The sequence below is a fragment of the Trachurus trachurus genome (assembly GCF_905171665.1).
Source record: "Trachurus trachurus genome assembly, chromosome: 5".
Taxonomy (NCBI): domain Eukaryota; kingdom Metazoa; phylum Chordata; class Actinopteri; order Carangiformes; family Carangidae; genus Trachurus; species Trachurus trachurus.
The window spans coordinates 26593084-26609726 of NC_139896.1; the positions used below are offsets into that span (position 1 = coordinate 26593084).

The 16643-nt window shown below is 41.8% G+C and overlaps 1 protein-coding gene across 2 annotated transcripts in view; it reads right to left on the bottom strand.

Moving 5' to 3' along the window:
* Positions 1 to 16643, bottom strand: part of phc2b (polyhomeotic homolog 2b) — a 233622-nt gene that overhangs the window by 206370 nt on the left and 10609 nt on the right. For both annotated transcript variants that reach the window (XR_014595413.1, XM_083972421.1), the window contains exons 2-7: positions 10479 to 10806; positions 8715 to 8873; positions 8508 to 8585; positions 8042 to 8203; positions 6815 to 6949; positions 6176 to 6470 (exon numbers count right to left, since the gene is read on the bottom strand). Coding sequence is in view for 1 of the 2 variants with exons in the window: in XM_083972421.1 (XP_083828547.1) it covers positions 6176 to 6470; positions 6815 to 6949; positions 8042 to 8203; positions 8508 to 8585; positions 8715 to 8873; positions 10479 to 10748 (1099 nt within the window). In the remaining variant the exon portion in view is untranslated. The remainder of the gene's footprint in view (positions 1 to 6175; positions 6471 to 6814; positions 6950 to 8041; positions 8204 to 8507; positions 8586 to 8714; positions 8874 to 10478; positions 10807 to 16643) is intronic.

Sequence of the window (16643 nt, forward strand, 5' to 3'; positions counted from 1 at the left end):
ACTTTGTGGGTGACTTTAATTTATTTATTTGATAACTTTTTCCCCCAATTTTACATAAAAAATATTCCTTTGGGGAACATCTACTCTGCTCCTACAACCAACAACTGCAAAGATATTACACTTGTAGTTTGTGGCCAGGAGCAATGGTGATGGAGCGTCCCAAGAGATTTTATGACCAATAACAACGTTCTGTCTTTTTTGCCCAATTTATATAGTAGATGACAAGAAAGGTGACTTTTGAACCTTGGATATCTAGGCACAGTAAAGGAATGGTTTATAAAAAAATTATAATTTTATAGAAATGTTAAAGACATATGAACGCAGCTCTGATGTTAAACTTAAAGTATTATAAAGTAGCGTTAATCCCAACAAATATTATCCGCAATAAAAAGTAATTCAGACATCCCCTTACTGTCCATGAATGAACATGTGTGCTCATAACTGTCCACACTCAGCACACATCTGAGTCACGGTGCCACAGGCTCATAAAAAAAATGCAGACGTCTGCATAATAGAACATGTTTTGTATCGTTCACTTCACCTGCGTGCCCCCTGTTGACAGGATGTAACATTAAGAGCTCGTACAGAGGTGCCCGAAAGTCCCGCTGTTGCAGTTTTGGGCCTGAACATTGCTCACAAATCGTTTCAAATGGCCTGTCACCACCTGTCAATGCTGCTGTGGGTAAAAAGACATCCTGAGCTCATAACGTGCCCCGAAGCCCCAGACACAGCACATCAATCTTGTATTGTGGGAGCGTGTGTGAGTGGGAGAGTGTTCAGCGGAAGTAGCCTGAGGCTAGTAAAATATTAGAAATGCCTCAGGAACAGACATGCAGAGCCAAGAGTCCATGACACTCTTTGTGGATGTAGTGTTGAGTCAGTAGGTCCCAGCCCCTTCTGCTGCTTCTGCCTCCACCATTGCCAGCAGATTTACCAGAAAACATCTGATAGGCTTCGGTCTTAACTGAAACCCAAACAAAAAAACAAGCTACCCCTGCAGAGAGGTACTACACTGCAGAAATGTCTGCTATATGAGCCGTGTGAACGTGGGGATGTGTTTGGCGATGTTAATAAACCCCCACCAATAAATCCAAGCATGGAAATCTGCCAAGTACATCAGCATTTGTCTCAAATCCCTATCGTCCTCACCCTCCTCCTCCTCCTCCTCCTCCTCCTTCCCCCCCCTGTTCTTTTCATGATGTTTTGTGTGGGATAGGCTCCATCTGGTTTCAAAGTTTCCCTGTGAGAGTCTAACCACAGTCTGTACCCTGCTGTGGAAAATGTAGATATTTCTATCCAGCAGAGTTTGCATGTCATTAGTCGCTTTAATGCTACAGGATCTGCTGAAAAGTGTTTTCTTTTTCACATGGTGGAAACCCACCGACAGAAAACTCGGTTAGCTGTCGCAGACGCAGAGGGGCTTCAGCTGATTTACAACATTCAGAGCAGAATGGATGTAAAGCCATTGATGGGTGGATAAGGCCAGCGGCACAATAATGAAAGATCATAGCCTATAAGATCACACTTGAAAAGACATTTAAACTGACATTTTAGGAGATAAAAACATCCATCAGCTCAGCAGCTATGCCTACAGGGGCAGAAGTAATCGTTATGATTTAATTTTTTTTTTAAGTTGAGGACTGCAAGTTATTGACAAGTGGTTCAGTTAAAGATGACATCAACAGATATCCTCAAATAACCTTATGTTATGCTCAATTATACTAATTATTTCAAACAACAAAAAACAAGTGGACCAAATGAACTGTGGAATTTGAAATAGACCGTCTGTGCTCTGGGCCACCTCAGGGACAGCACAGTGTTTTTGTTAACACACTCCAAGCTGCAAAGTTTCTGCACTCCAAACCTGGTGTTTCTGCTAAAAATAGCAAACAGTAGTACTAAGCTACAACATCCCCTCACAGCACATCGACACACACAATACAATCTTTATGTATGCAGTACCCTGACATTGGGAGTTCAAAGTAAAATCAAACAGTGAGGTATCTTGAGATTCACAGCCCCGGTCTGAGCAAAGAAGGGGGGGGGGGATTTCTGAATCAGTGCACAGTCACACCGGATACAAGCAGACTTCCCATGAATCCCGAAACTTTCTCAAGCCCCTAATGAGGAACAGAGAGAGGTCTTGGAAGTACAGGAAGACCGGGGAATTCATGCAACTGCTATTACCCCTCAAGGTCTAAGGAGTGGAATGGCTCAAGCCCCCACGCCCACACACATATATGAAATCCTACAATCCTCAGTATGTGGGGAACTGGCCTCCACTTCCCTTTTAATGTGCAGATATCTCACTCCATTTGCGCACAGTTGTGCAATGTCCTGAGGTCGAGGACAGTATACGTTCCTGATGAAGTTGTAGCACCAGGGCCTGGAAAATCCCTGAGTTTCCACATTCTCACTGGCTGCCGCTTTGGCTTAATTTCATGAGACACATTCCAACCTAAAACAACAGAGCAACAGCACGACCTTACACCATCTTTCCTCACTTGACCACAATTCAAAACCAAATTAGCAGACACTTTATCAAATGGGGACCAAGGAAAACTAGCTAAATTAGAGAAAAGAGGCTTAACACTGAATAAATAATGCCATCTCCCCTGAATTGAATCCTTTAATACAAATAACTGAAGTTAAGGCTCAGAGGCTCAAGAGTGGACAGAAATAAAATCACTGAGCAAACCAGTGATGGACTCAAGTATTCTACCAGTGGCACACAGTTTTTTTTTTGAATCCTTTGAATAATCTTACGGTAAACGTTTGAAAAGACAATAGACGGGGGCAAAAAAGGGTGATTTATTTGTAAAGTGAGAAGGTTTTTATATCAAGTTGAGTTCCGGGTTTCATTTTCAAAAGGAGTTACTGAAACAGCAAGTCTCTTGCCTTTCCAGGGTTTTTTGTAATCATATTCAAGTGAAATTGGCACCTGATACTGTTGCTAGCAGCTCCATAATGTTGCCAAGACACAGGCATCATGTGCAGACCTGCTCTTTTAATCTCTGAGCATGGCGCTTTTGGGGGTTCCCTGCTGTGGTTTTTATAGTAAGGTGGTTCTTTCCTGCCAAGAGGAGACGATGAAACACTAAATGCAAGAAGCTAGACACCCTAACATTAGTTTCTAGCCCAATTCTTATTCCAGAGAATGCCTCTTCATGTTTGTGACATTGACTGCAAGAGAAACGTTGCTCCCAAAACGATTTGACACCTTTTGGCTTGAGGAGGAGAACTAAGGGACCAAAAATAGCAAACGCAATTAATCACACCACCTCCATATTTGACAGTCTCTCACATCTGACTAGTGCCTGTTGGTCACATTTAACAGAAGTAAAGCTGAGACTGGTTAGCAATACTGTTGAAAACCACACAGTAGGAATTAAGGAAAAGATTACAGAAAGGTTTCAGTGTTACTGAGTAACTACAACATTGTATTATCAAATGATTATATATTCAACAGCAATACTATACTGTGGCTGTTCAAAGTAGGGACAACTTTAACAACTTTTTGTATTGTTAGACATTCATCATCCTTTTTTATATGTAAAACCAACAATGTAATCAATAGTTTATGATTATAAAGTAGCATAAAGTGGAAATTCATCAAGAAGAAGAAAATCAATACCGACTCTTCTGCATTGTTAAAATTTGAAATATCAAAATGAATCTGAGTGCAGTTCAACACATTTTTGGCAGAAAGCTACAGTAATAAGTCAATCTAATAAAGCACCTAATTACTTTTCTTTGCAGTAAGTAATGGGCAACTTTTAAAAGCTAACAATTACAAGTAATTTCCTACACTAACATTTTAAGACACGGTGCGCATTTACCACCCAGCACCAACCGCTGGCAAAACCTCTGGTTTCCTGCAGCTAAATTACTGGTCTGTCCCTGCTATTAACTCAGACAGGACACTACACATTAATCATGAAAAGTAGTTGGTGTATTGTTAAATAAACAGACAGTGGTGTGTGAGTACAAAAACATTTTCTGTGATTTTAGCCTTGATATCCAAAGAGCATAACGGCCCAGTCTCAGCCAACTTGAGTCTATGCTTTCATCCTAATCACAATCCTTTCAGCTAAGCACACTGCCTGTCCTCCTACTGATCCACTGCGTATCAACTCCCCAGCATCTCATGTGCACACCTGTCCCTCATGGCCTGCTGCTATGGCAACTCATGTTAATTTTTTTTCAGACAGCATGCAGCCAGACTTTCAGCTTCCATCCTCCCTTTTATTTTATGTGAATCCATTACTGCAACAAAGCAAGACACAGTTGTGCACTGACACATTCAGATAACCCCCACCCCCACCCCCTTCCCCAGACACATGCTCCAAAACACACACACACACACACACACACAGGCAGACAAAAACAACAGCATGCATTAACAGTGAACTGCAGTGTATGAGGTTTACAGTCAAGCACAAACACAGTCACTACTCCCAACAGACAGAAACACACACACTATGTTTATACTCATATTTGTAAGATCAGGTACAATCCACACCACAAACTATTGTGTAAAATATCATGTGTTATCATCAGGACCCTCTGGAAGATGTGATCTGTGCGTCTGAGGGGACTAATCCTGGAAACAGACTGGACTGAATCAGCTTGTCCTGCTGGCACATCCACAACCATTCACTCGCAAAAGAGAGAGAGAAAAAAAAAAGAAGAAGAACAAACAGCTGCTGACTTCCAATTACACAAAAAGTGGTTTAGAGTGACTCTTGCGTGGCACTGTGCCTTCCACAGCTTCTGGTTCACAAAGCAGCTCGACTGTTCCAGACACAACCCAACACACTGTCTTTAATACGGCTGGTTTCACCTCTTAAGTTGAGTGAATGGATGTGTGATGCAGGCCCTGACATGTCACACTAACAACCGAGAGAAAGCTATTAAAAGGCATTACGTGGAAGAACCCTTTTCTCACCTAATCTCACTCTGAACACGAGAGCGTATATTTCTCAATGTTTCCCCTTCGATTGCCCTGATGGGGCGACACACACGCCAAAACTGCACCGTCGCTCCCCCCAAAGAAACCAAAAGGTAAAAGCGTACAAGAGATTATGCACTTTTATGTGATTTACCTAATTTAAACTTGTGTTTTATTTAATCTCAGATTGAGAGTCTCTCTCTTGCTGTCATTTATAGACGTATTTCTTTGCCTTTGTACATTTCAGTCCATCCCCATACGTGTGTAACAAAGCACAGCAAAAACAGGCTGACAGCTCATCACAGTAAGTGCAATAAAAGCTTCCCAACAAGTGTTATAAGTCTCTCTAAAACCGGAGATGGACAAACGTCAGCCCCAAACGTCTGCAATATGCCAAGAGTTGGGCCAGGCTTTCAAACACATGCTGGCAACAATTGCGAGGATCCAAGAGTCTCTGGTGCTGATGGCAGAGAAGCGAGTCTTGGCCAGGGCACTAACAGCTCTCCTGCTGTTAGAGCTGCATATTGGCAAGGCTGCATGGTGCACAGGTGAATGAAATGCCAGCTGAATTCAACTCAAGATATGTTTTATATGCTGAACTGTTTTCATCTGTACAAAGCAAGATGAGACAAGTCAACTTGAGTGAAATATTGAGGAGTTTTATCGATTTACTGACACATTTTATCAATGTAGATTCAAAAAGTAAATTCTGAAAAACCTGATTGATTACTTTGTAAGGAAATCTGGAAACATAACCATGCATTCATATTTTGTCTTGATTTGAAACACTTAACAAGATTGATATTGCAAACAAATTAGGTGAGTTTATACGTTTATATATGCTCAACATCGATTAGTGCTGTGACTAAAGACAACACACAAGATGGATTGATATGCTGTTAATTTCCCTTGTTTAAATGATTAAATGTCAAGTAAAAAGACAATGAAAATACAAATTTTATTCATCACCCAAGCCGAGGACAGGCATGGAACCCCTAAACCACCCACAATACGCAGAAACTGACTGATCAATTTCCAAAATAGTTGTTTTAAAGTGTTAATTAACTAATGGATTAGTTGACTACTACTACTTAGAAGAGGAGTCTGAGCACTCATTTTGCCTGGCAGGGATGTGGTGTTTGCAGTATCAGTTTAATGGATAACAGGCCATAGTTTGTACATTATTTAAACTTTACAGGTTGTGCAACTGAAAGGTGTACTTACCTGGAGCAATCAGGGGCTGAGCACTGACGGCTGTCACATTGCGGCTCATGTTTATCGCTCGGACTTCTGTGACTGCGGCACCGTCGGCCTTCTTCCCTCCATCGGAGGAGCCGTCAGAGGAGCTGGTCTTCCCTAGCGCGGCAGCCTGCGTCCCCTGGCTGGGGTTCTTGATCAGTGAGGTGGGCTGAATGGGCACAGGGCTCTGCTTCAGGCTGAGAGCCTGCAAGGTCTGAGTCTGAGAGGAAGACGTGGTCGCCCCCTGCTGGCCACGGATGGCCAGGTTCTGAACCTGATTCTGAACAGAAGGATGGAGATTACCGACACATTCACAGTGGATTAACTGAGTGGATTTTATTAGTTTGTCAGATGTGTGAATATTACAGAATTAATGAGGATGTACATTTATGCTTTCGGTGACAAACTAATGAAGCATAGGAGGATGATACTGTTAATGTGAGAGCCTATGTTCTTAAATGTTCATTCATTATAGATTTTCTAAATGTGTGAAGATATTTCACATGCTCACCTCTGCATTTAAATAGGGTTAGGGTTATTTTTACATGTAGGCTGCAGCCCAGGACCTTCTAGCCTACTGATTGTAACTCTATTTTTAATGAAAATCATCTCAAATGAGCCTACCTGTGAGGACGCATGTGAGGAGCTCTCTGACTGGACAGCGGTCACTGTCGCTGTTGGCGTGAAGATGAGCTGAGGGGAGAGGGGAACGGCCCGACCCAGACTCCTGGCCACCTGCACCAGGTTGCTCTGCTGGGCCTGTAGAACATCACACACACACACAGACACACACAAGAGAAAAGGGAGAAAATGAACAAATTAAGTGCATCTACAATAGGGGAAGAAATTTAATGAGGAAAAAAAAAAAAAAAAAAATGTTATCCTAGAAGTAACTGTAAACTTGGACTTAACAATATACAGAGAAATCATATTGCATGAGCTGAGTCACTACGATAGGGGAACTGGTAATGTTTGCAGATCATTTGCCCTGAAAAAAAATCGATTTAGATAATGATGTGAAAATTATGGGAGTTTTTGTGAAGTCTATACAAAACAAACAATTTCCCTTATGTCTTGAGTTGTCATCTGGAAACGCACGATTTAACATAGAATGGCACTACGACATGAAATAAATACAACTCTACAGTGGAACATAATGACTGACAGCTTCAGATTCATATTTTTCTATGTGAGGAAAAGGAATGTGTGCAATCTAATTAAGGCAACACCAATTTAACAGCAGAAGACTATACCATAAATAAAAGCCATGGCAATCTAAACTGACAAATGTGTTTCGCTGCCTGCCAGAAGAATCAAACACATTTGACGCCGCTGTGTACTTGGTCATAATGAGGTGGCAGGAACAGTCTGTGTGCCAGCTGCACAGCTGATGGGCAATTTGAAACAGACAAGTAACCCATGACCAGCTGTAACAAAACAGAACAATAAGGACTCGATATTCCTTCAGCAGTTCTTGAAAAAACAGCTGGATCTAAACCCTCAGCCGAGAGAACACCTGTGAGCAGCGAGAAATGTTTTCTGAGCGTCGATGCATATTCAAAGCATTCTCTTCTGTGTCTGTAATGAGCCCTCTGGGGCTGGACAGATTATCCTGACCACCTACTCTGCTGGCAAGATGAGAATAAACCAAACCAATTACTATGGCAGAATGCGCATGCATGCATAACACTCATATCAAGCCCATAACACACACTTAGCCTACAGAGAGAAGCATCTGAGCTGCAGTGTACTTATTTATTCAAGCAGTGTGTGCTTGTGTTTATGCATATATGCGCAGTGATGTAAAATGCGCCAGTGGCAACGCTCCTGGTGAGGTGACTGCAATCTCACCATCTGTGCGCGCAGGTACATCTGAGCCTGGCTGGCCGTGAGAGTGGGGCTGGATGGGCTTCCCAGCAGAACAGCTTGCTGGGAAATACTGGTGGGGGTGGAACTAATGCTCTGGGCTCGGCTGATTAACTGAGCTGCTGCTGGGGAAGTGGTCAGGTTGATCTATGGAGGAGAAGATGGGATAATTAGGTAGCACATCTCTATGCCTCCACTGATATGTGCTGTAAATTAATGCATACATTCTTCAAAACAACACATCAAATATAAAGAGGTTCAGAATTTATTTAACATTTTTGACACTTCAGATATTATCAAACAGTATTTCAGTTTTTTGTCTGTTTAACCCAATTAATGTGGTTTGCTCCAAGCGTCTTGCTGCTAAATTCAACTTAGTTCCATGATAATCGAACAAAAAAAAGATACACTTTTAGAGGCTTTTAGGCCCAACTCTCAAAACTGCACTTACCGTAGCCTGAGTAGTTGCTGTTTGTTGAGATGAAGTGCCATTCTGTGAAGAGCTTTGCCGCCCAGCTGCAATACTGGCCTATTACAACACAAGAGGGGAAGCAGGAGAGAGCTACCATTGAAACAGGTCTTGCAGCAGGTCAACATTAATAACTACAATGATCATCTCTTCACAGAACGACTTATTGTGTCAGGAGTGTTTGCTGACCTGCTGTACAGCGGCCAGGCTCTGGAGCTGGGCAGTGCTGAGGTTGTGCTGCTGGAGGGCTGCAGTTTGCAGCATGAGATGTTGCTGCTGAGCAGCATACATCTGCTGCAGGTACTGTGCTGCTGTGTTAGGCTGCCTGTGTAGCGCCTGCTGGAACACCTGAACATAATGACAGACACGTTGGTTGAGTGATGCACTCTGCATTAAAATAAACAGGCCAGGGTGTAAAGCCTTAATCAGAAAATTGATAGACACTGATGGATAACAACAGATCTGGTCCAAATCCTGCATGAAATATCAACACAGCTGTCTAAAACAAAAGCTTCATGTCTCTAGGGTGTGTGTTTGTTTGTATGCTCACACACCTGCTTCCAGCCATTCACATCACTCCCACACCAAGAGAACTGTATATACTCTGTGTGCACCTTGTTCAACACTGCCTGCAATCCTTAAATTTGTATTTGCAGTCTGCAAAAATTGTAACAAAACAAAATATACACAATATACCAGCTTCTAATTGAGATAATTGATACCCTGTGAGTAGTGTTTAGAGAAAGTTAGGTTTGGTTCCAGTGTGGTCCTGCCTATGTTTTTTGTTGTTTATGTGGCAGAAGACATTATTATATGGGGAATTTTAGATTCAGTTAAAATACTATAATTTCAAGGTCAATATTATTTAAAGCTGTAAGAGTTTGTTGATTAAAAAAATAGTACCGTAATTAACCGGCGACTATCAAATCAAGGAAATACCTCACATTTGCTGCTTTTACTTGTTTCATATCATAAACTAAAATGGTCTGGTTTGGACTGTCAGTAAGACAAAAAAAAAGAAAAGAAAAAAGATATAACCCTTGAACATGTCCCTCTCGAATTCATGACCATTTTCTGATGTTTTATAAATTAATCATTAGTTGAGAAAATAATCAATAGATGAATTGATCATGAAAATAGTCATTAATTGTGGCCCTAATTCAACTGATAAAGAAGTGACAGTAACAAATCATGATTTATTAAAAATCAGAACATGTCATACAGACATAAATAAACCTGCTAGTCCCTCATTCATTGGCATTCATTCTTTGACCTAATTATACCAAAGCCAAACCTCTGCCATTGGGAATAATTCCCGTCACCCTTCACCTCTCAAAGTGACCTCTGCTCGGTTACCAGGTAACAAGAAAGGACATTGACCTGTGGTCGTCGTGACAGGGGGCAATCCAGAGCCACAGTCTTGGAATGAGGGTAAAATTAGCAGAGCTGCGACACATACATGCATTCAGCTCTCACTGCCCATAGCAGTCCGTTAAGCTTAGGGGGCGTTTTGGTGACAATGGTGTTTGCCTTTTAACTATCAGCAGGGTGAATACAAGAAAAGAGGTGCTGAATGTAACAAAAAACGTCCTGTCAAAGCATCAGTACTAAAAGTTGAGTGGACCTTATTCAGGGAGGTTAAGCCTGTGTAGCGGCTTATCCCAGGGTCAAGGGGTCAAGAGCACTTAAGAACTGAGAAAATTCCTTCCCTCAACTTAGACAGATCCTGTGAAATTACTGTTTATTTGAGTTTCCTTCATCAGTATATTATCTGAATAGAAATTACCACTAATTTCATTCATTTTATCCCATTAGAAGATGAATCATATAATCTTAGTAGTACATCAGAAGCTTTTCTTGTACACCAACAGAGGGCAGCAGAGTGCATTAGTGTGTGAGTATGACAATATCCCTTAATATGAAGCTATTATTCATTAGAGCCAAGAAACTCACCTGGACTGTTTGTCGGTCAGGTATCCCACTATAAACGGATATTTGAGGCACTGCCTGCCTTCCTGCTGTAGTACTACTGGAACTACTGATAGTGTTACTACTACTACTGCTACTACTATTACTACTGCTAGTGGAAGTGGTAGAAGTAGTAGCAGTAGTGTTCGAGGTACTACTACTGCTGGCAGCTGTGGTGCTGTTGGAGCTGGTAGTGGAGGTGGTGGTCCCAGTGCTGCTGGCCGTGGAGGCAGGGGCCCCCGGCTCACTCTCCATGGTGCCCTCTGCTCTTCTCACCTTTGACCCGCGGCTCTTCTGAATGGCTCTCCTGTGCCTGGAACAGGGAGAAAACAGAGAAAAGAGGGAAAAGGGCACATTATTTAACTCCTTTACCCAGTCAAAAACTCATTGATAAGCTAACAACCAAGTGAACCTTCCATTTCCCTCATGACACCACCACACATGAAACATTAGGGCAGAAATGAATTACATCCGAAATAAGAAATAATCATTGCATTCAAATTGGTAAGCAAGTGTATTATCAGAGTGAGTAAAATATATATTTTACTATGTTTACACAGGCATAACAGCCAAATATACTACATTTCAGAGTGACACACATTACTTTGGATAAAACTTTCAACACTGCTCTCTAACACTTCATAGAGATTCAACATTGTTTTGTAAACACACCACTGAAAGATTTTTTTCATTAACATTGCTGTGATAATACACAGTCTTCTACATAAGCATCTATAGTCAATCTACAACTTTTCAATACATTTCTCAGAAAACTCAACTGAGCAAAACACCTCACAACACACAAGGAGGTATGATTTTATTATTATTTGATCACCATATAAATTAATTTAATTAACAGGGCCAGACTTAAACTATACTACATGAATTTAGTAAAAGCCTGTTACCAGTGTTTCCAATGTATTGATTTATTTGTGGCAGCCACAAATAAAATCTAACTCAGGATGCGTCTACCCAACTTGACACAATAGTCTCACACGTCTCCTATCTCCAAAGCTATTTGACTTCAAGTGGCAGCAAAATGCATTACAAAAAAAGTACTGTATCAAAATAAAAAGGTGCATTACACAAATCTGTAGTAAGACCTGAGCCTAAAGCAGGAAATGAATGACCCCTCTGATGTCTGCTTATTAAAGTGAATAAATTAATAACATTCAATGGATGCTCAAATAAACTGCCCATGTGGTATTCCAAGATTACAGACACAAACTCACTACATTATGCATTTGACTTCATTCCTCGAGGAAAAAAAAAAGGAGCCCAGGCAGAGAAACACACAAAAATGCATTTTGGGAAGCTAATGAAATCCAGTGAAAATAGCATCAAGGGAAAGGAAGTTGGCTAACACTCTTAGGCAGCCATGCTGAATGACATCCTACATTCTGGGGCATTTCATACTAAATCAAGACAGACCAAACCATGAACCCAACAATATAACTTTAATGACTATATAGGCCTAATTATTGCTTGCAGTCTTTTGATAAAAGTCCAGTCCACAGCAATGAGTCTATAAAAGTACTGTGTCAAAACAACATTCATATACACCTTCTCAGACTTCCATTTGTTTTTGTCAATCATGAAGAAAAAAAAAGGACTCATGATTTAAGCCCCTTAGATAAAAGGCTTTTAAGGGTTGGTCCCCTGATGCTCCGATACCCATTAGCACAGGAGGAAAGGGTCCAGAGCTCTCCAAGCAGATGACATGGAGGGTAGCACAGTGTGAGAGGTGAGAAGATGCAAAGAGGATGGGTGGGGAGAGGCAAAGAGGCAAAAAAAAAAAAAGCAAAAAAAAATTAAGTTCTTATGAAAGGATATGAGGAGAGTTCAAAAGCATTTGATGAAGCTGAGCTGTAACAGGAAAAGAGAAGAATAAGAAGTCAAGAATTTGAAAGGCTGGTGGTGTAGGGGAGAGGGTGGGATTAATGAGCGTGTGTGGAGGAGGATTCAAACACCATGACAGCTGATGTAACAGAGCTGAAAAGAAAGGACAAAATAGGGAGGATGGAATTTCTAGCCTTGAGGTTAGAGGTACACGCATTAAGTTATTGGTTTGGGGGTGTGTATGGGGGGGAGCAGAAGGAGAACATGAGCATGTGAGGGGCATAGGTTGGGTGAGCACATTGAGGATTTGAAATGGGTTGGAGTAAGGCGAGGGTGTAATGGAAGTAATTAAATAAGGAGCAATGCTGCTGCCATACCGCAATTCTTAAGCTATTTCCTCCTCCTCCTCATTATTCTTTTGAGTGGATTAGGGGCCAAAGCACAGCTCTATAGCCCACTTATGCTGCAAAGCAGACTTGGAAACAAGCTGCAATCTTACTGAGCCATATGCTATTCCTTAAAATGGCAAAGGCAGAACAGCCCTGAATAGCTCAACAATGGTTGGAGTAAACAAATCAGTCACTGAATGAGAAGAGGCTGGAATTTGAGTTTGCAGTGCTGCATGTGCTCTAAATAAAACTGGAGACAATTCATAATGACAGAGGACACTGAGCATATTTATCAATACTTCAATCTATATATCAGAAAACAGGAAACATCCTAAGAACATCTGAGCAAGGATCTCCAAGGTTATATAGGGAATCGGACAAATTAAACATGAAATAATGACCCAAGCTAAACCTCAACACCAACGGAGACAAATTGATTTAATAAAATTACAAAAACTTCACTGGAAAATCTCAGACCACATTTCTTGACACAAAGGGGCCATACATTTACATCCACCAGTGCCTGTCACAAATTAAAAATATATCTCATGTCTACATATTTTGCATCTGTGAAGAACCTGAAATCCGGTCAGGCAGAGTGACTTCATGGTTGTAAACAAAGCACCACTGCTGCCAAAGCCTGCCTGCGTGCATGCAGTCATTAGCCTAGATCCCAGAGTCTGCCTCCCATCGCCTCCTCCTGTGTTGACGGGAGGGAATCCCCTCTGGTAATGATGCCTATAGCCCCTGTCTTTCTGAGAGGAGTCACCCATCCATCAGTAAAGAGGATACAATGTGGAGCAACCCCCCCCCCCCCCTTCCAGTCCTTAACCCCACATCCACAAATTATGATATAAGCGTTGAGTTGATTTCATGAAAAACCACAGTACCCATGAGAAGTGGTGAAGCCAGCTTGTTTGAGCACATCAAAGCAGCGCCAGCAGCCTGTAATACACTGCAAAGAGCCGGTCAACAAGATAACAACACAAATTTCAACTCGTTGCTGGCTTCAGAAGAGGACACATTTGTCTACTCATGCTGGCATTTACAAGACTGGTAGAACCGACTGTCAGATTTGTGTCCGGAGTATTTGCATAGCCTGCAGGAAGATGAGAGCTGTTAAGAGTCTGTTAGACAGACTGGCTGTCTCTTCAGGACTTAGATCACAGTAAGGAAGTGCAGGAGCCTCCATGTGTCCACACATGAGCCCAGACGTAGGAAAACCCTCATGACCCACATTAAAATACCACAGGAACACATTTGTCGGCTATGCAGATCGATTGATGTGTGATAATGCCTTTCACAGCCAGGAGAGCCATACACAAATGTATGCCTGTGTATGTGTGTGGGGGTGTGTGTGTGTGTGCGTGTGTGTGTGTGGAAGGCAGTCTGCTGCTGAGACAAAGCCCCCTAACCCTGGTTTCTCCTACCTCCTCCGGCCCCCCCAACGCGATGCAGGGGTATGATGCCCCATCCCCCGGGAGCGTGCGGTCCTCCTGCAGGATGCTGCTCTTCTTTGTCTGCCTATCTGAGTGGCTGGCTGCTTGGCCGACTGACTGACTGAGTGAGCGTGTGCGAGTGTGTTTCTGTGCTGTATCCGAACCCCCTGCCCCTCTTGTCTACCCCCAACACACAGCGAGCTCGTCGTCCCAGCATCAACACCCCACTCCACCAACCAGGCCGCGGCCTGCCTCCTGATTATGTGGTATCCTAGCGACAGCCAACGGGGTGCCTATGGATTCCCCGTGCTGAGCAGCATGCCGATTGGACAACAAGATCCTCTCTAATGAAGATGATGGTAATGATTTTACTCTGTCTCTCCCCTCCCCCTCTGCTGCTGCCTGAATACTGATTTTTTTTTTTAAGAATACATAGACCCTCCAACATAAGCTCGACTATAATTACGTAAATTATTATTTTTTTGAATCACCATAAATCTAAAGGTGATGAGGTTTTCCATTAAAATGACACCTCAGAGATGGCATAGTCTTGGTCTGGGGCTGGCAGCTGAAAACTCAAGGCCTCATGTCCATTTCAGTGCCTCATATTTGAGGACTTCAGTTTTTAAACCATTTTTACAAAGCACCAGTTCCACAAATAACGTGCAGCTATGAGTGGGTCAATTTAGCATCATAACTTTCAGCTAAGGACAGTTAGGGCAGTTACTGGCAGGGTAGTGACCGGCATCAATTTTCTGACTGACACTACAGAGGGAAAAAAAAGAAAAAGAAAATTGTGGTGTACCAAGATGACCCGGTAACTGCCTTGCTATATAAGGCAATGCTTGACTAAATCTTTAACAAAATATAACCCAAAGCTGCTTAAACAGCATCATTAAAGCTAGAATGCTACAAAACACAACCTATGAGGGGACGTGCCAGCCAAATCACAGCATGAAAAGTGGCAAACCACCTATTTAGGGCAGTTATGGAAATGAAATGCAAAACAAAAGAAGTGGGAGATGGCAAAGCCTCCATAAAAGTGAAATGGGATAGCTCTGCAGTTGAATTCAAACCCCTCTTTAATGACAACAGCATTCATTTATGTGGAATAGGAGAGATAAAACCAGAGGATAATAGCATACTTATGGTGTGCCCTGCCATATTAACACACCACCCAACTGTCTGCCTGTATGAAATGTAGCCATTTGAGTCGTTTGCTGGTGCATTCTGGTATTGATTGGGGCCAACCATGCGTGAACCTCATTGATTATCATCTTCTCATTAGCATATAGATTAGCTGGCAGTGTAGCCAGACATGCAAGCCTCGAGTCTCACACTTGGCTGACAGAGCTGTGCAGAAAGGGGGGGGGGGGCTGGTGTCAAAACAGGATGGGAATAACAGGGATGGGGTGACTCCGTTTGACATTAGCAGTTTGATGACGGACCTCAAGCTCTGAAGGCCAAGGACCCCAATCGGCTACAAGAAACAAGAATAAACAGAGAGTGAATGCGGCATAAGTGGCTGTGGCGAAGTAAAGCCCCATAACCAAGCAATGGGTTTGAAGACAAACAAACCCCACTTTTTCTTTTCAAAGGGCATTGCGCTCATCATCAATTTCAAGAGGACTGATGCCTAACAAGCTCTTCTGGGGAGCAGTGTAAAAATTAATAACCTAGTAGGCACCATATGAGCCTTATTACATTTTGTACATCAAAGACTCTGCCTGCCAATGTACTAAAAAGTTTTCTTGAAAACATATCATCTCCATGGGTACTTGTGATTCATATGACAAGCCGGAAATGAAGCTATGCATCTGTGGTATAAATGAAACTGAAGAACAAATTGTACAGAAACAGACCTTGGTGATTCAGCTCTTACGGGGCTGTTTTAAATATTTTTTTTATATCACATAGTGAGATGTTGCATCTGCCTGCCGGGCTCATCAATCTTTGTGGAGAGTGTTCAACATCTATTTTGATAGCAGAAAATCAAAATCAATTTGTGTCTTAAAATGTCACACTGCCAGTAGATCAAAAATAAATGTGAAAATTGTTTGACCACACAAAACAAGCAAACAGAAAACATTACTGTAAAACTGAAGTGAATTTCTAACCCACATTTTGTGAATTAAATTCTTGTTAATATAAAAAACATACCCATCACTAATGAACTTTTTTGTTATGGATTAATGTATAGATTTTTGTTTCATCAAGATGATCTCAGAAAATACAGAAAATGTCCATCCAACAACAAAGGAGAGAAGCTGTCGTATTTGAAAGGCATCGGATATTCATCAATTCCCAAGATGGCTGCAGAGAATTTTTCTGATGTTTGACTTATTACTTAGTCAACTAAACCATGCACCTCTAGTCAAAACATTTCCTTTTTTTAAATGGCTGCACTAGGAGTCGGACATAACCAAAGACAGACCAGAACAGAATAATACAGACATTAAGACAAAACAGCAGTGCAGTTAATG